At 43.2% G+C, this 25,360-nt stretch overlaps 1 protein-coding gene across 1 annotated transcript in view; it reads left to right on the plus strand.

Moving 5' to 3' along the window:
• The window catches only part of PLEKHD1 (pleckstrin homology and coiled-coil domain containing D1), a 61,745-nt gene extending 41,664 nt beyond the window's left edge, over positions 1-20,081 (plus strand). The window contains exon 13 of the mRNA XM_066608495.1: positions 16,646-20,081. Within this exon, the coding sequence (XP_066464592.1) occupies positions 16,646-16,803 (158 nt within the window). The 3' untranslated portion in view covers positions 16,804-20,081. The remainder of the gene's footprint in view (positions 1-16,645) is intronic.
• The last annotated feature ends 5,279 nt before the right edge of the window (positions 20,082-25,360 follow it).

A 25,360-nucleotide genomic window follows, 5' to 3' on the forward strand; every position in this document is an offset into this window, starting at 1 on the left:
GCTCCAAATTCTTTTATTGTTTGCATCGTGGTTTCTAAAGATTTTTCCCTGTCCCCTAAAAATAATAACATGTCGTCTGCATACAAAGCGATTTTCTCCTCCATGTTTCCTCTTATGAATCCCACTATTTCCTGGTGTGACCGAATTTTGCATGCTAGGGGCTCTATTGCAAGTGCAAACAGGAGTGGCGATAGTGGGCATCCCTGCCTTGTCCCTCTATGTAGTGGGAATGTTTCTGATGACCCCCCGTTGATGGACACATCCGCCTCCGCTCTAGCATATAGGAGTTTTACTCGTCTCACAAATATTGGGCCACAGCCCATTTTTTCTAGTACCTTCCACAGGTATTGCCACTCAACGCTATCAAACGCCTTGGCCGCGTCCAGTGAGCATATGATTCTGTCTCCGGTATTATCTACGGGTATTTGTAGGTTTAGAAATACTCTACGGATGTTCGTAGCCGTTGATCTTGCTGGTATAAACCCACTCTGGTCTGGATGCACCAAGGTGGATGCCACTTGTGATAGCCGCTTGGCTAAAACTTTTGCTATAATTTTGACATCCGCGTTTAACAGCGATATCGGCCTATACGAGTCCATCAACAGGGGGTCCTTTTCTGGTTTTAACAGAATTATTATTTTTGCTTTTCGCATTGTTTGTGGTAGTTCCCCTTCCTTTTCCGCCCCCGCCCATGTCTCCAGGAGTTGTGGTAATAAAGTGTCTGCATGTTGTTTGTAAAATTCTATTGGGAAACCATCCTCCCCTGGGGCCTTGTTATTTTGCATATCTTTTACTGCCTCTTGCATCTCCTCCAAGTCTATTGGTGCATCTAGAAACTCTCTCTGTTCCTCCGTCAATTTATGTGTTCTTATATCCGCCAAGTATTCCTCGATTTGTTCTACCGTTTTTTCCAGTTTCGAGGAATACAGAGAGGAGTAAAATTCCCGTGCAATCTCTCTTATGGATGTTGCGTCCCTGACTATCTCGCCTTGTGCGTCTTTTAGTTCAATGATGTATGTGGGGCTAGTTTGTGCTCGGGCTATAACTGCCAGCATATGTCCCGTTTTTTCTCCCTCCTCATAATATGTCTGTTTCCTGAACCCATTTTTAGTGGCTGCCGTTTCTAGGACGTATTTATTAAGGGCCTCTTGGGCCTGTTTCCATAGGTTGAGTGTTGTTATAGTTTTCTCTTTTATGTAATTTTCTTCTGATTCTTTTAGTTTGTCTCGTATTTTTTGCCCTCTTTCTCTATGTCCTTTTTTTGCCTGTGTGATTTGCTGTATGTATACCCCCCTCATATATGCCTTCATGGCCTCCCAGCAGACCGTCATACTTGTGGTATCCTTATTTAATATGAAGTATTCCTCTAGTGTTTTTTTCACTATTTCCTTGTTTAATATGTTTAGCCAGTGCGAGTTCAGATTCCATCTTTTTTGGGAATGACTCACAGTGTTACTGTGCTGTATGTCCAGACGTAGGATGGAGTGGTCAGAAACAACTCTTGGTAGATATTCTATCGAGGTTATATCTCTATATATCTGAATATTCCCTACCGCTAGGTCTATTCTAGATAAGCATTGGTATGTGGATGAGTAGCAGGAGTATTGTTTGTTTGTGGGGTGCCGTGTTCTCCATATGTCTATCAATGATATCTCGTTTAGTAGTTTACCTAGTGGTGTCAGGTTCCTTTCTTCGTTTGCGTTTCTTGCCCTTAGTCTGTCCTGTGCAGGGTTAATGACCGAATTAAAGTCGCCTATGATAAGGACTGGAATGTCCGGTTTATCTGTTATGAAACCTATAACTTGCCTCATTATCATGTTATTATATGGTGGCGGGATATATACTGAAGCTATAATGCATGTGTAGTTGTAGATTCTGCAGTGTAGGCATATAAAGCGGCCTTCTGGTTCAATTTTTCGTGAGAGACATTTAAACGGTATATTTCTGTGTATCACTATGCTGACCCCCCTGGAATACCTCGTGTGTGTGGAGTGGAAGCTCTGACCCATCCCCCCTATTTTGAACGTGTCCGTATTTTCTTTTGATAAATGTGTTTCCTGCAAGCATATAATAGCCGGGCCTTGTTCCTTGATGACTTGCAGTACTGCTGATCGTTTTGTCTGGTCACTCATACCTCTCACGTTCCACGATACGACCCTTATCCTACTACCCATTTTCCTTGTTTTTTGTTTTCCGCAGGGTTATTATTTTCTGGGCGCCTCCACCCCTTTTTGTTTTTATGAGTGAGTCGCACTGGGAGGGTCCCCATCTCTGTATTTGTGTCTCGCCCGTGTCGCCCCGTATATGTGTATGTGTATTACTGTTTGTTCTCCGCATAGGGCTTCTCCAGTAACATTTTGGTTTGGTCCCCCACATCCCCCAGTACAGACATTTATCCACATTTACTATACATATTTTCGTTATTTGCAACACATTTATCATTTGTACATTTACGTTGACATTTCTTCCCCTTATCCCACCCTGAATCATTTTTCTATCGTTTAACCTTATCCCTTTTAACTGTATCTTATCTAATATTCCCCTAATATGCGAGAGAGAGACCAAACAACAGACACCCCCAACATGTAACTCACTGATCCGTTGTCTCATCGGATCGGGGTACCAGTCCTCCATTCTCCTACGCGATGCATCCTGTCGTCCCAGGAGCTCCTTTCAGAAATTTTCGGTTCCCTTTGCATGAACGTTTCTTTAGGTGCAGCCTCTTCATGGTGTCTTGCGCGGCGATCTTCCCCTCCGAATCTGTTCTTCATTTTGATCTATCCAGGCACCTGCATCTTTTGGGTTTTCAAAGAATTGTGTCGTGCCCAGCGCCGCCACTCTCAGTTTAGCCGGGTACAGCATCCCGTAGGGCACTTGTAGGTTTCGCAGTCGTCTTTTTATTTCTACAAATGTTGCTCGCTTCTTTTGTATTTCCGTGGAGAAATCTGGATAGAAGGAGACTTTCACACCATTATATTGGATTTCACGCTTTTCGCGGGCCTTTTGGAGTATGGTATCACGGTCTCTGTAATGCAGTACTTTGATGAGTATCGGTCTGGCTGGAGCCCCCGGGGGGAGGGGTCGTGTCGGTACACGGTGGGCTCTTTCGACTGCAAACATTGCAGTTAGAGTGCTTCTTCCGAACAGTTCGGGCAGCCATGTTTCAAAAAATTCTGCAGGGTTTCTTCCTTCCGTCTTTTCTGGGAGGCCCACAATCCGCACGTTGTTCCTTCTTGACCTATTTTCTAGGTCGTCTACCTTGTTCTGTAGATATTGTATGTCATGCAGATTTTTTTCCACGTCTCGCTGCATCGGCTGTATTGCGTCTTCTACGTCGCTTATACGTTGTTCAGTTTCTGTCAGACGCTCTGATATTTTCCTCATATCTTGCCGTAGCAGGTTTACATTACTTTGCATCGCCCCCATCTGCATATTAAGGTTGTTCAGTGATGCGTTGCCTTTAGTGATTTCGCTGAATATTTCTTTCAACGTAGGCTCCCTGGCGCACCTTTCGTCCTCCTGCCTTTGATCTTTTTTGGCGGCATCTTCAGCACTTTGGGAGGTGTCTCGTATAGTGCTTTCTGAGGTGTCTGCGTGATTTGCGCTGTGCGTGCATATGCCTGGGCTGCTTGCATTATTCATGCTGTCTTCTGTGTAGTGTTCGTCTGGATTGACACTGTTTGCACCTTTATTTTTGTAGTTGGGGTTGTCTGCCTGACTTGTGACTTCCTGCTTATTTCCAGCATGATCTTGTACAGCATGTAGACTATTTTGTTTTTCCTTGTCCTTGCTGTGTTTAGCAGGGTCCGTTGTTGTGTTTGCTTTGTCTGCTCTTTCCTTTTGACTTTCACTTTCTGCATGTACTGTGTCTGCAGTTTCTTCCTCCCCTCCTGCTCCCTCCGTTTGTGTGCTTCTCTGTGGGCTCTCCCGCTCTCCCCTCTGTTGTTTAGGGCTTATGGAGTCCTGTTTTCTGCCCCCCTCCTCCCTGGCATACCTTGCCAGTTTACGTGCTGTGTCTGCACTGTTTGTGCTGGGCCGCGGTATGAGCGTTCTCGGCTCCCTCCCTCCGGCACCATGTTGTTTCTGCCTGCCGCCGGCTTCATCTGCCTTCCCCCGCTCCTTGCCTCGCATCATTAACTCTGCTGCTGTCTGTTCTGTCTCCGGAGCTTGCTACTGTGCCTCCGCTGCTTTTTGATTGCCTTTCGGCGTCTCTGGGTCCCGTTAACAGGATGGGAATGTCGGATCTTGCAGGAGCTACTCTGAGATGCGACTATCTACATCTCCGGCCAGGCTCCGCTAAGATAAACAAAGCTTTAACTGTGGCTGGACTCCTTCAGCTAACTGCAGCATCCTTGTGATATCCTCCCCTTAATAGGGACACTCAGCTCTCACATTATCAACAACTTCATTATTATTATATCTTGCATGACATTATCACATTGAAAACACCATTTAACAATCAAAATCACTGCAAAACAATCACAGAACTGACATGTATAAATAACAGCAAGAATGAACGTTCCCTCTTCACACAGGTTTAAACTAAACTTCATTCCTGATCATCTTCATTACAGGTCTATTCATATCAAGCAAGCAGAGCATTGCTAGTCAGTCACATACCCACTCCCCCTCCCTTTTTCTCACAGAACTCTAAAGCTGAAAGGTGGGGGCGAGGGTGAAACAAGCATTCCAATGTAACAGATGATTTAACCATTTGTGAGCTGACCCCACCACACAGAGCAGCACTCAGGCCATTGTTATCTTCATCTAATACTGCTGTAACCTTTCATTCCCTCACTGTCTCATCCCAGGACTGTCTGCATCATGTAATCATCCCTTCTGTCTACTATCCCTGATCCTTGTCAGTACTACTGTTACCCATAGCAACCTGTCCCCTCACTACCTGACACTTATCTGAAGGAGACCTTATATATTCCTCACTAGACTAAATATCATACTGAGCCTATCTTATAGCACACACTTAATAAGGTAGACAACATATCATCAACACACAGAGGACAGTGATGGAGGCTTCTGACTATTCCTATGCAATTCAGAGAAGGCACTAATCACTGGTGTTGTGTACTACAAGTGCAAGCATTGGGATGCTAGGTAGGAGGTACATCTATGGGAGATAAGCAGCCAAGATGGCGCCTGGGCGGCGGCTGAAGGTCTTACAGCAGATACTAAAATGGCCGCAGACCATGACTAGCACTAAGATGGCCGCCAGGGACGTGGCCTGACTAGGAGTACTATCAAGCCAGGCAAGCATCTAGCCACACCTTATACCTTCGTGTGCAATGCCAACAAGTCCCTCATCTGACACACATCTATAATAATCTTTGTTTATAGCGCCAACATATTCCTCAGCGCTTACATAGACAGGGGGATACAGAAAGACAAAAGTACAAACATTACAGAACCACGGTTACATAGTAATCAGCTGATGGAAACAATAGGGGTGAGGGTCCTGCTCCAACGAGCTTACATACTACGAATAGTGGGGTGATACAGAAAGCAAAGGGCTGGAGATGTGCACGGTATGGCGAGGTGGAGATGTGCACAGTATGGCGAGGTGGAGAGCGAGGGATGCCACACACATAGACAATGGTCAGACATCCAGCCGTGCGACGGCAGAATCGGTATGACTGCAGGAGCGGTTTATGATGGCTAGCAGGGATTGCAGTCAGTAAGTCAGGAAGCAGATCTACCAGTATGGCGCTCGTCATTCCTTCTATAGAAGTTACACTCAGAGCTCTCCCAGCATCCCCCATGTGTAGGATCGGGTCCCCTCCTGGTCTTATACTCCCTTCTGCATTGTGTTTAGCACAAATAATACAAGACAAAAAAATTTTTTTTTAAGTAGTTTGTAAACCCCTAGGCTGTGAATACTTCCCATATGAGTGCCACCATCCCCCCTGTTGAGACATGACACAGGCCATGGCTCAAAACTGCTGCACATCTGAAGAATGATTTAGGTAAGATAGTTTTTTTTTTTTCTCTACGGAGATGTACAGCCCATCTACAAAGAGTGTATTCAGCATCTACAAGAGATACCTCCTACAGATCTGGTCGGGGTAACACCTTATGTGCCATCTCTCCTAGACAGTTGTATGGAGGACCGTCTGAAGAAATAGGCAGTAAGGTAGATGGATGGAGCGTAGTACATCCCTAGGTTGTCAGGTGTGGCTGTGAGAGCAGTAGTGTCATGCAGGGGGATGTCTAGAAGGACTAAGATATGAGTATAACTAACTGCGTGCAGTACTCAGTGTGTGGGGGAACAGCACTATAGTGGCAGAAAATTTGATTGCTTCAGCTGCTGCTACTACTGCTTGTACACAGGGGGGGAGCGCACGGGCCACTGGATCTAATCTGCAAGAGTAGTATGTCAGCGGTCTCTGTTTCCCACCGTGTTCCTGAGTTAACACAAAGGTGATATATCCTTCCCCTGAGTCAACAGTTAGCACAAAGGGCTTGCTGTAGTTCAGCAGCCCCCCAGACCCCCAGACTGATGTGCCCACCAGAGTCTGTTTTAACCTGACAAAGGCTTCCTCAGAGGCCCATCTCACTGGATCCGGTCAACTGCAGCCAGAAGTTCATCACAGATGAGTCTGGTAAGAAGCGCTGTCAGAGATGCAGAATTTGGGATCCAGGAGCTGCAGAAGTTTGTCTGTTACGATCGTGTGGGCAGGCAAAGCACGGAACCCACATGATCATGACCAAAGGGGATGCACACAGGTATCACCAGGGTCACACGGGACTCACACCGGTTTCAGGCAACTGACCCTGTGCTAACGGGAGGTAGAAATGGCCCTACCTAAGCGGGGACATTGCCCTAATAAGGGCAGCCCAGCAGTCTTCGGATCTGGGCCCTAGCTGATCCTAGGTGCCACACACCAGAACAGGATGCATTCACATGCCACATGACAGACCCAGAATACACCGCATACAACACGCAACCACTAGTAACAGATTGGAAGCTGAATATAAATATCAGGTATTAATTGACATGTTGTACAATATGTTGAAAGCTAGCAGGCCACTTCATGGCTCCTGGTTATACTGCTAGTCCCTACACTAACCAGGAGTCCAGCAAAACCGGACACCGTTCACACCGCATGCTGCAACAGGACAGGACACAGATAGCAGGTCACACAGCAAACTAACACAAAACTGACAGAATTTAAACGTGCAAACGGACATGAACCAAGTCATACTGCAAACCTCACCAGACAAGCATTCATGACTGCTCACCTGAGGGGCCATACAGACTGACCAGGGGATTGGCTAGCAGACAGTACCACACCCAGCCAGCTCAATCATTAACCCTGTGAGTGCTGTGCTGCTGGAAACACAATAGAACAACATATCCCAGCAGCACACGTAACATTGTCATTCCCAAAGAGGACATCATTTGCTCATAGTTTTGGGACCTCCATAATTGCTTGCCTACCTTCATCTGATAGGTTATACCCCAAATATTTAACTGTTGGCTGACCGTATTGGAGTTTCTACCTGTTTACTTTATGGCCTTGCTCATAAATAAACCTCAAGAGTGTGACTGTGTCCCTCCCACAATTCTCTCCACTGTCTGCTGCTGTCTACCAACATACAGTAGTAGCTGACTACCTCTAAGAGGCTGGGACTGGGCTAAGTGTACTGACATAGCCTGGGAGAAAATTGTTGGAGATTCCCAGCAGCCCTGAGGTACTCTGGTGAAGGTATACCTATTTTTTTTTTTAATATCTAATCTCAACAAATTTACTGGACATATTCAAGACTACATAATTTGACATTTCACAGGCTTATTTGTCTCTAGGTCTGTTATAACTGGTTCAGAGAGGGATTCCCTGTGGGTCCGGCCATTAACCCCTCTTACCAGGATATGACTATTACTACATTTAACATTGGCTACATATTGGGATGTATTAATGTCCTGGTGGCTCCTGAGCCCACCAGGAAAGTAATCATCCGCCCATTCACCTGGAGATCTATCTCAGGCAGTGGAAATTGCCATGAGATCCTCCAAGTGTTGTACATCAACCCCTTCTAGTCATTTTTCCCCAAGGTGGCTGAGAACATTGTTTCTCAGGGCACTCTCGGGCAAAATCACTAGACTTTCCATAATTCCAACACACATTTAAATCCCTGAGCTGCATCCCACCTCTGCTTCTTCCTCTGTCTCTACTTTCACATCCTCTCGCTGTCCACTGACCTCTCTGACTTTCTTGAACCATCATATCACATTCTTCTCCCCATATAAAAAAACCTCACTTTCTCACCCTTTTCTTTATAACACTTTTCTGCATGTTTTGCATATTGCAAAACATCCTGCAAGGATCCCATCCTCAGGGTAACCATGTATCTCATTATATAACCTCCTATTCCCTTCTGATTATACTATAGAAGGGATCTACCATCTCCTCCTCACACATTCGCTTCATGCAATATAAGACAACAATACAAATAGTACATTATGTTAGTAGGCGGCCGCCCTCTTTATATTCTTAATTACTCTATAACATAATATCAAAGAGAAAGTAATAGAAAGATAAGAAGTAAAGTTCCTGGACACCCCTGTGTCCCATGACGTCATCTAACCACTTTTTACGTGTCGCACGGAGTTAATTCTTTCCTGTAGCCTTCTCACAATGGCTATGGTCTCACATAGACTACTGCTATTGTCCCTTGACAACCTATTCGTCTATTCTTGCCTCTCATTTACAATACACATTGTAAATTCTACTAACACTAAAGTATACAGAAGAAGAAGAAGAAGAGAGAAGAAAAGTTTAACCATTGCTATACTTACTACACGTTATCTGGGAGGCTTCCAAATTCTCCGGCTAGTTCGGAAAAACGTCACTGTTTCAGACAGGATGCCCGACTGGCCTCTAATGACGTCTAATCAAGACGGAGGTCTTTTAATGATCGGAGAGTACTTCAGACCCACCTTTTCACAGCCAGGCTATCCTTTCCCTCTGCAGTGAGTCTTTCCGGCTCGAAGGACCAAAAATGTAAGGAGAATTTATGTGTTTATCAAAGAGAAGACGATCCCAGATCTCGTGCAGAAGTCTGGACCCAGGAGAAATACAAATCACACCAGCCTGTGCAGTATTAGATGATTTCTACTTTATTCTGAGGTGGACAAAGCATATATACCCTAAATGACATCACAGCAAAAAGTATATACCTCCAGGATGAATAGAATACATAATAGGCTAAAACAAAAAATGATTAACATAAGTTACACCTTCTAGGGTGTATCTATTACATACAATGAGACCATTATGAATTCAGGAGAAAGGAATGCATGTAATACCTTACAGTCCTACCCCCTGTAGTCTTATAGTTTCCTGTCTATAGATATGCATACATGGGGGGTCTAGCAGACTCTCATCTTTAATCTATTTTCCTGAGAAGACATGGAGGCCTATAGAAGGGTTTCGTTTAACCCCTTCAGTACTTATACTAGCAGCAGGCTATATCTTTCTAATCTACAATGCAATATAGAATAATTAACTGATACATTGATCTACAATTTTCTTAACATACAGCAAAGAGGGGGTTAGAAGATGTGTTCTACCTACTGGATCCACTAGTGTCCTGCTTGGCAAAACATACTACAGTGCCTATGGTGCATGTCTCGTCTTTTCAAGACATGTGTGACAAGAGTATTCTCTTTGTTGTTGCACGTAGTACTATCCCGAGTTTTAGTTTTATCATGTTGTTATATTAACTATGTTTTTTTTCGTCCCCTACTTGGCTACTCCTACTGCTTGCATACAAAACTGGCTAGCCTGCAGGGAATATATAGCTAGTGGGAGAAGCTAACACTTTTTTCTGCTTAGTGTCCGCCTCCTAGTGGCAGTAGCTATACCCACAGTCAAAGCTGTGTCCCCATCGGCAAAACTGTGTCCCCCAATGAATGAGATGAAAGAGATTTTACGGTGAGTACAGAAATCTTGTTATAACATTACATTACAGGTTATCACCTTTATGAAGCATATAACTTTCACTTTGAATTGCTGGAATACACATTTAACACATAATCTATTTATAACATGTACATCATGTTGCAGGCCAGTGTTTATAGGAAATTCAGAAGCTTAGCCAGGGCCATATATGGTGGGTGCTAGCTGTATTTAATACAACTGACAACCACCTGCAATGGCTTGTGGACTGGAGATAACTACAATCCCAGCTGTTTAACCTAGCCATGCAACCACAGCATATAAACTGTTAGACAGTGGGAGTGGAGCTCTCACCAGATGGGCTCCTAGTGCCATGGATGGAAACCTGTTAGGTCCTAGCAGAATCGAGGCTTAATTTGCTATCACTGATAGGAATAATACACTGCAATACAGAAACATTGCAGTGTATCATTTAAATGATCCAGTCATTGACATGGTCAAGTTCCCTTGTGGGACTAAGATAAAAAAATGGAAAAAACTAATTAAATGCAGTCCTAAAATTTTAGTAAAGAAAAAAAATCTCTTCCAACTTTTTATGTAAAAAAAGTATGAACAATAGAAAAGTAGACATATTTAGTATTACCACATCCATTAAAAAGGCAGAACTATTAAAATATTACATTATTTATCTCTAATGGTAAACAAATACAGTAAATGCCAGTATTGCAGTTTTGGGCCGCCTCAGCACTGAGAAAATTAGAATAAAAAGTTATCAAAACGTTGCATATCCCATATAATGGTGCCAATAAAAACTAGAACTCACTCTGCAAAAAACAAGCCTCCACTGATGGAAAAATAAAACAGTTATGAGCCTCAGAATATGGCACATCCGGCCCTGCAGAATGACGTTAACTTCTCCTTTTTGACCGTACATTGAATGCTCTAAAACTGAAACCCAAAAAGGAATGGAACAGTTGCATTTTTCCTGTTCAACCACCACCAAAGATTATTACAATTTTTTAATTATATGATACATTAACTGGTACTATTCTAAAATACAACTTGCCCAACAAGCAAAAGATAGCCCTCACACAGCTACACTGACGAAATAATTAAAAAAGTATGGCTCTTGAAAGGCAAGGATTAAAGGGGTTGTCCCGCGAAAGCAAGTGGGTCTATACACTTCTGTATGGCCATATTAATGCACTTTGTAATGTACATTGTGCATTAATTATGAGCCATACAGAAGTTATCAGAAGTTTTTCACTTACCTGCTCCGTTGCTAGCGTCCTCGTTTCCATGGAGCCGTCTAATTTTCAGCGTCTAATCGCCAAATTAGACGCGCTTGCGCAGTCCGGGTCTTCTTCTTTTCTCAATGGGGCTCCATGTAGCTCCGTGTAGCTCCGCCCCATCACGTGCCGATTCCAGCCAATCAGGAGGCTGGAATCGGCAATGGACCGCACAGAAGCCCTGCGGTCCACCGAGGGAGAAGATCCCGGCGGCCATCTTCAGCAGGTAAGTAAGAAGTCACCGGAGCGCGGGGATTCAGGTAAGAGCTGTCCGGTGTTCTTATTTAACCCCTGCATCGGGGTTGTCTCGCACCGAACGGGGGGGCTGTTGAAAAAAAAAAAAAGCCTGTTTCGGCGCGGGACAACCCCTTTAAGAATTGAAAATGCAAATATAAGCAGTGGCTGCGACAGGAAGCAGTTAATGTGTAATATATGCGTCTTTCATGCCAGGGCATAACTGTATTTCGGTAGCCAATGTCGCTAAATGTATATTTTCATTTAGACACCCAGAACAGATGGGTGAATGGAGTGCAAGACAAAAGTGAAGGCCGCCACCACTGCAATGAACACAAAATGCATATAAGTCAGCACTTCCGATCAATAAATTGAAGGTGCATGTAGGACATGGCTGCTACAAATAGCTAGGCTGCAGTAGCACACACAACCTGTAAAGAGGTGTACTTCTGATTTTGTGTCTAATAAAAGTATTTCTAAATTTCCAAAAAACTAAATAATAGGAATGCCTCAAGGAGAAGCAGTCAGTAATTGTGACCAATTTATAAGATGACAAAGCATTTTTCCTTCATTTTAAACATGAATTTAAAGAGAGACTCCAGACAACATTTGATAAATTAAAGAGGTTTTCCTACTATTGAGGATAGTATCCTCAGGATAGGTCATCAATAATCGATCAGCTGGGGTCTGCTTGGGACCTCCGCTGATTAGCTGCCTGCTGTCAGCACTGCAATACACAAGGTTGAAGTGGAAGCTGCTGCTCCGATCCTGGTGTAGTGGCCGACACTTGTATCTGCAGGCTGAGATCTCATAACAGAAACAAGTACTGGCGACTACAGCAGGATCGGAGCAGCAACTTCCTCTCCAACCCCTGTGTATTGCACTGCTGACAGCAGGTGCCCGATCAGCTGATTGGCCGGAGTCCCGAGAGGCAGACCCCTGCCGGTCAACTATTTCCTCCTATCCTGAAGAAACGTCATCAATGATATTTTCCTGGAAAACCGCTTAACCTTTTGCCAGGAGCTCACTACTCGACTTAAAAGTAACTAGGAATTTGCATATAATATAACTCCCTGCAGACACTGTATAAACTGGAGGGACAGAAATCCAGACAGGGAGAACAAAGGTCAAATGAAAAAAATATGCAACAGTGTAGCACGAGGCTTTGATGTTCGGTAACACTGTGTTTATAAACAGGTAGACTCTAGTTTTCGAGATATGGACTCTCTTAACAAGGGGAGGAAATCCTACACATACAGTTATATCCATACATATAGTAACAGAGTCAATCCTGCTGTGCAGTAACTCTAGCCTGGAGATATAACTTCTCTAAACACACACACACAAGCTTGCAATATGAGAGCATTACATACAGCATGCTTATAGGGGAGGCACACGGATATGTTCGTTCTCACTTTTAGCAATTCATGGCCTCTAGGAGGATTTGGATTTAGGATTTGGATTTAGGATTTTATAGCAGAAGCTAAAGTAAGCAGTATGTTCTTTTACCACTCTGTGACCGCAACGGCCGATGACCCTGAAAGGTGCGTGCAGAGCAGGCTTCTGTAGAAAAGGGTCAACAGATTATCTCACTGTGCCTATTTCACGCCAAGACTTGAATCTGCTCACTCATCCGCTCCATTTTTATTCTTCAGTTTTAACATGAAAAAGCAAACAGTGGTGCCAGTGCGAGTCATCTAATATCCAGAACAGCTTTGTAGAGAAGTAATAATATCTTTACAGCTTTACTGAGTCAGTCATCTTTCACACTGTTTCCTTTTGTGTAGTCTTTTTAGGCTTTTAAAAAATGTATCTTTTACTTTCATTTTTATACAAATATGGGTTCTTTTAAATAAAAAAACCTAGAGAATGCTGCGTTTGGAAAAAAAATGCCATGCACACAAAAAACGCTCCAAGTTTTAAAAAAAAACACCAAAAAACAATGTTTGTGATGTATTTCATAATTACCTATTGGCCTGCAGCTAGCATCTAGTTGTGGCATTTTTGCACCAAAAAATGGCAGAAAACAATGTGTTTTTCCTAAACTGCTCTGTAAGGACTTTGCTTAATTAGTTTTCGGAGATCTATTTACATCATAATCTATATCTGCTTACATGGACTTGCCATAGAGAGTTTATATATACAGCTTGCCTCCAAACTTTTACTATCTTGCTGGTTATCAAATTGTATTGGATTAAATACCTTTGGGTCCTATTACATTTATAGGTATGGTCATGATGGCAAGTGACAGTCAGCGAGAAAGGCGCTTATCTACCTGGCCTTCACACTATGAATGTTCATATAATTGTTCGTTCCACACAAAGTTTCTGTCAGGTTGTGCTGCTGGGATCTGTTGTTCCACTGGGTTCCAGGAGCACACCTTCACAGGTTGGGGTTAATTGAGCTGGCTGGGTGTGGTATTCTCCAGCAGCCAATCCCCTTAGTCAGCAGCATATAAAAACCAACATCGCTCAATAGTTGATGCTGGTCTTTGTACTGTTTGGATATATCTGTTCTGTGCCCACTCAGAGCTGGTGTTTGCATGTAGGTCGGTTAGTGTCTCTCTGCTTCCCAAAGACGGTTTGGACACCTGTAGTCCTTGTCTGTATCATTTGCAGACCCCTCTTCCCTTCCCCTGTCAGGTGCAGCCTCCAAATCTCTTATGTCTCGTTTGTGTGTCAGATGCGTGATGTCTGACTCAGTTCCCAATGTCAGTATGTGTTGTGGAGTTTCATCTGTGTGCATATGAGCTCTTGGTGGAGTCTGTGTTGTATGCACTACCTGTTGTAGTCTGGTGTGAACAGTGACTTGTGTTATATGTCTGTGCAAGTGGCCCGACATGTTGTGTGAGCAGTCCTGTCCTATTTATAGTGTGTGTGTCTACAGTGTCATGTCCATGTGTGTGTAGTGTCTTGCTAGAGTAGGAACTGCAAAACACAAGGAGCCCTGCTGTGGCCTTGCAGGTTAAGTTCATTGGCCAAAGCATGTACTAATTCCTTGCTTTTTTATTCAGCTTTTCCATCTGCTGTAGAGTGCGATGTTTGTGTGGTAAGTTTGTGCATTTTTGTCAATTCCGCCTGGTTGTGAGTATCACCCTTTCAGGAAGAGCAGGGCCGAGGTTCCCGCATAGGGCTGCCTTTATTGAGGCGATCGCTCTGCTTTGTTAGGTAGGGAGAGGTCATCCTCGCAGCAGTATAGGACCAGTTGTCCCTAAACCCCTGCTTACGGGTCACATTTGTGTGGGCCCAGTGCTTAGTTGCCCACACAAACGTAACAGTTTCATTGTTATCGGCAATGCATCTCCTTTTCACAGGTGTGCTGCCCACAACAATGATCCTTTGTGCTGCATTAAAGATGTGAACACCCAACAAACACGCATTTACTTGTTTGTTAAGTAATTGACAGCATCTTCACTTGGTCTGATGATTGGGCCCAACCATTGGGTTGTGTATAAGGCCCTTTTGGAGTCCATATATATATATATATATATATATATATATATATATATATATATATATATATATATATCCCAATAACAAGTGCCAATCAATGAGATTGGCACTTCCAAGCGGTAAATGTCCACAACAGCACTCAATTAATAGACTAAGAAAAAGTCAAGCATCAGGAACACAGTTTCAAAAATGCCACGCTTCATCTTGGGTCGGATCCAGACCCACAAATATATCCAGTAAGAAGTGTAGAATGAGGCAGCATGCACGGCAAAGGTTTAAAAGTTAAAAGGACACTTTATTCCATCATGGTCCGTATGCAAATCAGACAGCAGCAATGTTTCGATCCTCTCAGAGATCTTTGTCAAGCCTATATAAAACACCCTACAGCACCCCTTTTATATACAAATACCACTCACAATCAAATTAAAATCAAATCTTGACCAGCTGTGCGGATCGTCATCAGATGGCGCGGGGATAGATGTGTCATCAGCCTGCTCCTTCATGGCTTCATGGTGTCTCCGGGTATATTCGTCTAGCACAGTGCCGGCTGATGTTATAGGGTGTTTTATACAGGCTTGATAAAGATCCCTACAAGGATCGAAACATTGCTGCTGTCTGCTTTGTATACAGACCATGATGGAATAAAGTGTCCTTCTAACTTTTAAACCTTTACCGTGGATGCTGCCTCTTTCTACATTTCTTAATGAGATTGGCACTCATCTACTTGGCATTCACACAGACTAATTGAGATTCCATGGCGTACGAATGATCGTTCATACGATTGTTTATCCCCCATGTTTTCATTATTGTCAGCAGCACATGCACAATTTACACAGGGAGATGTGCTGCTGACAACAATGATTTCTTCGTGTTGCATAAAGATGCGATCACCTGACAAACGAGGATTTACTCATTTGTTGGGTGATTGGCGGCACCTTCACACAGCCCAATGATGAGCCAAATAAACGTTCTTACAAAACACGCAGGCAAAGGGTGTTCCCCAGACATCCTCCACACCCAGGTACGTACATCAGATTTGAACATGGAGTAGCGTGATTCATCCCTCCATAGAACATTCTTCCATTTCTAAATTGTTCAGTGGTAAAGCTATTTACACTATTGTAGAGAGGTTGATGCATCTTCTTTGAGAGGACTCTCCAGAAGTTTTCAGGATGAATAGAGGGAAATATTAGCTGAAGTGTATCAGTTAGTAAAAAGTATGCCATGGAGAGTTTGTGATGCCATTATGGCCAAAGGAGGCCCAAGTAAGTATTAACATATATAAATAAATGCTACTTTTGATTCTTGTTCAGATTACCAATTGCTTTGGTAGGATTGTGTATTACGAATTCTATCCTGTTCTAAACTGCTCCAGGAGTGTGAAATGTGAAGTCTAGGGCAAAAGATGACTTTTTCTTAATACTGCTTGGCCAATGTAACTGCTCACTCTCCATATTTCCAGTGACTGTGTCCCTATTTTATGCATTACAAAATTAAGACTCTCCCATAGGAGCAGTTTTAGAAAGATTTCTGCCAATTGCCACAAAAGCATATGTATTATCAGATGTTGCTCCTTGCCACACCATTACCTGATGTGTGACTGCAGCCTTTTCGTCTGCCTGTATCTATATAGCTAGTGCCTACATGGCTGAAATAACAACTTTGTCTACTGTAGGTGACTCTTCCATTTTGCTGTTGCGCTACTTTTTACAGTTAAGCCCCACTGTGCTTTACATTCACACCCTTTTTTTTCCAGTGAGGCATTCGCACTCTTTCTTGATGTCTCCGGGTGAGACCGTCGATCTTCAGAGTCTCAAAGAAGCTGCCAGAAACCTGACCAGAGATAAACATTTCCGGGAAACCCTGTACCAGATCATCACCCAAAAGGAGCCCTCACAAGAGCAGGACAAGTGAAATCCGTTTACCATTAGGACAAATAAACAGTTTTCATGTTTTTGTCACTTAAAAATAAGTGATATTGTTCCATGTAGTTTATGGAGCTGTATTGTGCCCACTGTGCCCACGTAAAGCCCATTCTAAGGTTGGCATGCTACTAGGAGTACAGTGTACAGTTTTATGCCACTGCTTTCATGTACAGTACTTCAGTGTCTGCATGTCCTGGGATTTGCCCTTTAACACACCGGCTAATGTACAGCTCCAAGCCAGGCTTTCAGCTCTGCTCACAACCTGTAACATGGACCCTGCCCTGTGACGCCAACAAAGGTGCCCCCTCCTCTACAGTCATGTGCTGCCCCACCATGCACTGGCATCTTGTCTCTGAGAGGATGTGCCAGCTAAGTAGCTCAAACTCCTAACCAATGGAACCTTGTTCACTTCTGCCTGACAGCATCTGTGTCATATTACCTCCACTTAAAATCAGTTACTATGTGTCTTATTGAAATATGATTTATAATGCAACGTAACTTGTATTTCATACGGTGTTTCCATATTTTTGTCCACCCCCTGTATATATAGTGTGAGATATTTTTTATCCTTGTTTTCTCCCCCCTCTGAACCTGGGTGTTTCTCATCAACAATGCAAATAGTTCTATTAAATAAGTTATTATCTGTTTTCTTCTGGTATAAAACAAATCACAGGCCATTGGCTAAATTCCAACGTTTATTACAGGTAACACTGCCATCATTATTTATAGTAAATGTAAATACTGTAATCATCTATGTTTTTGCTTACTTTTCCTCCATTACAGCTGCAGGTAGTCGGGGGGGATAAAAAGTTGTGGTCCGCCATCCCATTGTCAGAGGCAGCTACATTTAAGCCACACTTACACGTAAAGATGATTGCTCAAAATTTATTCAAAAGATAGGATGATTGACAGTTTGAGTTAGTAGCTTATTAGCTTCATTTACATGTAAATGAGCCTCCCTGAGCTGTATGCAGATAACAGCTGGTGGTCTGCTATCTGCATACAGCCCCTTTGTTCTGCCACAGGACTGCAGCTGAATACAATGTTATCAGCGCTCCTGTGGAGAATCACAGCATGTGGTCCCTGCTATCAGCTGTTTGGCCAAACGATGGATTTTAAACTCAAATAAAAATCATCGTTAGGACGAAAAGCAAACGATTGTAGCATTTACACGCAACGATTATCGCTCAAAAGTGATTAGATCAGGGAGACTGGGATATTATTTTGAGATTTTCAGCAGAATTAGGTCGGTGGCACAGTACCGTATTTCGGCAGCCGTTTTGCGTACGTAAGGCGGACCTGCGCCACTGCCTAATCGTGAATCTCCTGACCCGAACTCCAAGCATCATACATTCTTATGATGCTCAGATGCAGGGCAAGAAACCTGCTGTTAGGCCGGGACACAGTTCCATGTTATGGATACAAAATGGAGGCCAGAATACGGTAATGTGTCACCGGCCTTAGTTTTTAGGGAAGTCATAATTGTCTCCTGCTCTTATTGAAAAGGACCTGTCACCACCTCTCACATATCTATTTGAGTAAATTGGATTCTCCATGTAATAACAATTCTAAACCGTCTTTTTTCATAACTCTACATTGTGCAGCTCAGTGCTGACAGTGTCAATCTATGTAGGGAATTATGCGTTCTCAACAACTACCATCAATCATACTAAGGGGAATGGGAGAGGGAGCTGGGCAAACAATTCACATTGACACAGTGAACTTGATGTTCCCACCTTATGCATAAAGCTGTAATTGCCGCTAAAGCTCAAGAAAGAAGTTTTAAAATTTTACCCCGGTGGTATTGAGTCCCTGTGACTCTTCACTAATGGTTTCCATTGGTCCCATACAATTATTGGTGCTCTGGCAGCCCTAGTGGCACTATGTCCAACATCTGGCAGGACTGTCCTGCCCTACGGCAATTTGGAGAGTGGTCTTTTCAAATCTGTTGAAGTGACCGGTGTGAACCTTCCAGCCTCCCTTGAGGCGGTCCTACTTTCCTGGTTCCAAATGCTCCTATGCACATATAAGTGTTCTCTCACACACCACCTATTACAAGCTACCAAAACAGTGATCCCATACAGATGGAAGTCCAGTGATTCCCCCAACTCAAAGTTGCCTTGAAGCAAAAATATAGAGGATTTGATTGCTCATATTCCTGAGGCCACAACCGGGTGTGAAAATATTGAGTTTTACTGAGACACTTTTACATATTCTGCTACCTATCGCACTCTTTTATGTTGAGGGTTGCTCCCCTTGTTTTTTCAGTACTCTCCCACTCCCGAAATGTCCTTTATTTCCTCTTTTTGAGCAGCCATGATAATAGCCATCTATTACCACAACTATTGGTGATACGGTCTCACCCTTCTCCTGACTGAGCTCCACGGCACCCCTCTCCACCCCATATTCCCCGTTTCTCGCTAATTTTTTCCTTTCTCTGCTTCTTTCCTTTCCTAGTTCATCCTTCTTTTTCTATGGACAGGAACTTATGACTTATTGTTATTTCAATCTGTATTACTTGATTTGTATGCCTTTTTCTTACACAGCCTACTAACACCACCATTTCATCAGCTAACTAGGCCTTTGTTTTTTTTTCTCTGGGCCTTGAGTCATTCTGATTAATTTAATATAGCTTTTAGAGCCCTTGCGCAGTAGCTCCCATGTGGGCACCGTTGTTCATATATATGCGTTTCATGTCCTGCCTCACCTACTTTTATTATTTGTATTGTTTGAAAATCAATAACATTTAGAATTTGAGAATCCCTGGCATCATGGCGCTCAGGATGTAAATGCTAACGCCAGGAAAATGGGTGGTGACTCTGGCCTCTGATTAGCAGGCAGTGGTCACCTGATGTCAGTTATCACCTGGAGAACCAAGGGTCTGTAACTCTAGATCGTCGGGCCAAGGATGTTAGGTATTTATTATTTTCCCACATCTGCGCCTGACATTAAAAGTGCAAAATGTAACTGGACAACCCCTTTAAGAAGTTGCTGAATTTTGTACCTAATAAATTAAATGGTGAAAAGGTTGACATTCTCTTTACATTTTGTTTGCAGCATTTATGGAGCCTTCCCAACCACATTTGTACCACATAATGGGAAAATGTCTTTTTCCTCACACTGTATGTACTTGGACCAACATTTTTTTAAATTATCATTGTGTGTTTTACTCAATTATCACACTGTCCTGTTAAATGATTGCTATTTACAGTCACATACTGGAAGTTTCCTTAGACTAATCGCAGTAGCTGCTTTTTTAATAAAAAATGAAGCATTTTCTGGGTCAGTACAACGTTTGATGTTTTATATATAAAATGTTTATAGCTGCGAGGTCCAGAAATTTGTGCGCTGCTGCATCCAAGAGAAGAAAGAAGATTCCTTTTAGCTCTTAGGCTGCATTCAGACGAACGTATATTGGCTCGGTTTTCAAGCCGAGCCGATATACGTTGTCCTCGTGTGCAGGGGGGGGGGATGGAAGAGCCAGGAGCAGGAACTGAGCTCCCGCCCCCTCTCTGCCTCTCTGCACTATTTGCAATGGGGAGAGGCGGGTCGGGGCTAAGTTCAGAGAATTAGCCCCACCCTGGCCCGCCTCTCCCCATTGCAAATATTGCAGAGGGGCGGAGAGGAGGCAGAGAGGGGGGCGGGAGCTCAGTTCCTGCTCCTGGCTCTTCCATCCTCCCCCCCCCCCTGCACACGAGGACAGCGTATATCGGCTGGGCGTCAAAACCGAGCCGATATACGTTCGTGTTAATGCAGCCTAAGGCATTTCTGGGTATTACTAACCATAGGTGCAGGTCTTAGGAGTGTCGCTAACTTCTAATGTATTGGATAAATATTTGGTATCTTTTTACCTATTTAACTCAACTCTAATATATTGCTGGTATATCAGATGGTGCCATTAGGGGAAATTCACACAGCAGAATTCACTGTTCAAAAATTCCATGTGAATTCTGCCTCTAAAATCCACGTCAAAATCCAAATCTCAAGTCACCTCTTGATATCGAAAGACGATTTTCTGCATCAGATTTCCACATATGGATGTTGTCCATTGATCGGGCAAATTGTGCATGCGGTCCTGCTCCAAGAACTGCTTAAAAAAACGTGGATTTTAGGGGCGGAATTCACGGGGAATTTTTCCATATTGAATTTCCTTAGGCCACATTTACAAGACCATATTTGCTTTCACATATTGATTTCAGTGGGTTAATTCACATGCACATATTTTTTCTGTGCAATTAAATCGCGCGCAAAGTGATCTTTTTCTTGGAAAATGAACACATCTGAAACTCATTGGACTAGTTAGCAATTTCTATTGGTGTGTATTATTTTGCCGCGCAAATGCACATGCCTTGTACAGGGAAAAAGTACAGTAAAAAACACTGATGCGCGCGCAAAAAGCATTGTTCGTTCCACAAAAATAGTGCATATATGTGCACGCATACGCATTTGTGAATCCAGCCTCAGTGTAGATTCACACATCAGAGATAAAATCTGCAACAAATTCAGCACCAAAAATCTGTGCATAGATTTTGATAAGGTTTTCATCTCAACCTGCATTCACTGCATTGGAATGAATGAATTCTGCTGTGAGAATCGCTGTCAATTCTGCAACAAATAGAGCATGCTGCAGATTTCACATCCTGCATCATTACTCTATTCTGCTGTGGAATATTTCTGCTGTAAGCGAAGGGGTTTGCTAAACCTACATTGTAGCAATATGTGAAGCCACCTCTAAGTCTGGGTTCACATGGGACAGATTTGCTGTGGAATTTCTGTGCGGATTGTCCGCATGAAAATTCCGCACACGGATCCTAATCCCGGGATTAGCCACCAAAGTGGACGAGATTTAGCAAAAATTTTGTCCACATGCTGCGGCCAATCCCTTGCAGAAAAACGGTGCAAAAACGGCCATGTGGCGAAGAAATTACAGACTCAGCATGTCAATTTTTTGACATTTTTTCTCCCTATGGGGAGAGACGGACGCAGCAGAAATGCAGGCGGCGAAAACTCACAGCTCTAAAACTCACAGCTGCGTTTTTTTCAGTGGAATTCCCCCGGATTTATAGTGTGGCCAACCTGCGAGAATTCCGCTGGAACTCCATCTCGTGTGAACCCAGCCTAATACCTTCAAGACAAAGCCTATTTGTGCTTTAATGACCTAGCCAAATTTTGGAAATCTGGTATGTGTCACTTTAACAGAGTTTCATTCTGTTAGACCCAATGCACACGGGCATATTTGCATTGCGGAATCCGGAGTAGGCGTCAGCCATCAGTTTCTGCAGCAAATACTGCCCATAGATATGCTATGGAAAATTGCTTTTCCATGTCCACGACCAGAAATCATTTGTGATTTTTCACTTGCAGAGGGAAAATTGCAACATGCCCTATTCCAGTGCCGATTCCGTGAAGTCAATGGAAGCCGCCCGATCCGTGGCCCTTCCACAATGACATTGAGAAAGGGTCGCGGATTCTGAGTCATCGCCTAGCAACAGCGCAGCATTTACTGTACTGAGCATGTGCCCTGGTTGGCACATCTGCAGCACAGAAAAGAACCATCCGGACAGGTATGCAGAGGTCACGCTTGCTGTGAATCAATATTTTGTGCCACCAATGATCACTAGTAGATAACATGGTTTTATTGTGTTTAGAATTTGAAAACCTACTAGAACTGCATGTTATTATAATCTTAGTATGTCATGCAAGACATTACTACTGCCATAAAGTCTGGATGATAGATGCAGGTGGGCTTACTGCTTTGAGTACCTATGTAGTCATATTGGTGATGTATTTATGTATATTTCTAAATGGCTCTGCAGTCCCATTGAAAATAAATGGAGCAGCAGCTTACTTGCACACCAAGTGCTCCATTTATTCTCCTCCTTTGCAAGGCTGGCATCAGTGAGGAGGAGGAGGGGGAAGAGGGGGAACCCATATTTTTGAGATCAGTGGGGGGCTCAGTGGTGACAGCCCCACCAATCAACAAGTTATGTCTTATCTTTTGGATAGGGAATAATTTACAATTTTGGTACAACCCCTTTAAACCACTGCACATTCTGGGATTAGGAGTCAGTAGGCGGTCCTATTAGTGATTGCTTTCCCTGTATGAGTGTGTATACAGAAATAACTACATCATTCTTCTCAGCTCCTCCTACTCTATGACATGCTACCTCCAGATTGCACTGTATTTTCAATGGGACAGGAACCCTTCAAAAAGTCCATAGCACATAAAACCCTATAAATCTCCCTTATTGTGGTCAATGAAGGTGTAACAATGTAGATTTAAAAAATGTTTTGCAGAAAGCTGAGGACTCGGCACAATCCAAAGTGCTGTCAATTTATTGTACAAAAATACATTTCACAGACCAATAGAAATCAATGCAAAGTGACTACAAAGTGATGTGCTTGATAAGAGAGCAGGAGGAACAGCTGATTGAAAAGCATCATGATGATGCATTCATAAAGTAATTTTCAATTGACAAGCATACAGAAAACTAACTCTGACAATGTGCATCAGTGTTATTAGTCCTTTCTAATCGTTTATTGACAATTAGGGATCTGCATTATCACTATTACTCGTATAGGACATTCATTGTGATAATAGGGTTAATAGAAAATATACATGGTGGAATACAGCTGGTGTATGGATCCAGATCAATGTTATCGGTGTCAGATAGACTTTTATTATGCTTGGTTTAGGTATAGTGTTCACTATAAGGGTGCATTCAGATGACCGTATATCAGCTGGGTTTTCACGCCCGGCCGAGGAGAGGAGGGTTCCGCCTCCTCTCATTGCAAATAGTGCAGAGGGGCAGAGAGGGGGTGGAGAGGAGGCAGAGAGGGGGCAGGAGCTCAGAGCACTGCTCCCGTCTCTTGCAGCCTTCTCCCCCTGCAGAGAGAGACGCCGTATATCGGCCGGCGTGAATATCTGGCCGATATATGGTCGTCTGAATGCACCCGAAGGCTGCATTCACACAGCAGTATTCTGGTCAGTACATTACATCAGTAATTGGAAGCCAAAACTAGAATTTTTCCATTGTACGAAAAGGCAGAAAATCTTTCTATTATAGTTTTTCTCTGTAGTTTCCACTCCTGGTTTTGGCTAACAAACACTGAAGCAAAATCCTGATAAGAATACTGGCGTCTGAATGAGGCACAAATCACAGTTACATGCAGGCTGCATTATATGTGCTATGAGAAGCCTGTAATCACATTTCAACATTATTCAAAGCATGTATTATATATAAAACTTATTAATGATAGTGGCGATCAAACCAAATCTGCAGTCATTTAACCACAAATTCCCAGATGACTCTAAACACATAATGGGACCAGTGATGAACTAAAGGCCGCTTTCACATTTGTGTCGGATGTTCTGACGTAGATCCGTCTCAAAATTCTAGAAGAAAAAGCGTTGCATGCAGTGCTTTTTCATCCGTCTAAAAGCCGGGCAGCTGAGCGGAAAGCGGACGAACCCCGTTATACTCAATGGGGTCTGTTCGGCACTGTTCAGTTCCGTCCTGAGATAGAGCCATTTGGCCAAGGGGATTCCCCTTTCTTACTTCCCGAACAAAGCAGAACCCCAGGTGCAGGTGTGAAACTATCCTGTGGTCCTCATGACACATAGAGATTTGTCTATCCCCATTGCCCGCAAATGCTTGTGTTGAATAATACTATATTATTTCCAGTCTGTGGCTGACATTGTATTTTTCACTTGGAAGAAGAAATGTCTTGAAGATTTGATTGGAGATTGTTGTATCTGTTCCCACCAACCTGAAACTGTATTTTCAGTTTCTTGTAAAGATGGACCTCAAGTCAGCTATAAAACACTATGCAATGTAATAGCTTTAAAAGGCCAGCTTTTTGAGGAGACTAACTATGGTAGTCCAAGGTTTTATGACAGATAGGCTAGCCTCATAGGCTACAATGGGTGCGTGTGCTGTCCATAAATTAACATGGACAGCACATGGACCTAAATACACTACTGTGTTAGAGTCCTTGGGCTGTATTTAAACAGGTGAGTTCCATCCAACTGTGATTTGAGTTTGAAGGGACCTCCAGGGTCATCTGGTCCAACCCCTTACTCAGTGCAGGATTCAATAAATCATCCCAGACAGATATTTGTCCAGCCTTTGTTTGAACACTTCCATTAAAGGAGAATATACCACCTCCCGTGGTAACCTGTTCCACTCATTCATCACCCTCACTGTCAGAAAGTGTTTTCTAATATCTAATTTGTGCTCCTCCCTTTCAGTTTCATTCCATTGCTTCTAGTCTTTCCTTGTGCAAACAAGAATAGGGCTGATCCCTCTGCACTGTGACAGCCCTTCAGATATTTGTAGACAGCTATTAAGTCTCCTCTCAGCCTTCTTTTTTACAAGCTAAACATTCCCAGATCCTCATAGGACATGATTTGCAGACTGCTCACCATCTTGACAACTCTTCTCTGAACTTGCTCCAGTTTGTCTATGTCTATTTTAAAGTGGGGTGCCCAGAAATGGACACAGTATTCCAGATGAGGTCTGACTAAGGAAGAGTAAAGGGGGATA

The sequence above is a fragment of the Eleutherodactylus coqui genome, chromosome 6 (assembly GCF_035609145.1).
Source record: "Eleutherodactylus coqui strain aEleCoq1 chromosome 6, aEleCoq1.hap1, whole genome shotgun sequence".
Lineage (NCBI taxonomy): Eukaryota > Metazoa > Chordata > Amphibia > Anura > Eleutherodactylidae > Eleutherodactylus > Eleutherodactylus coqui.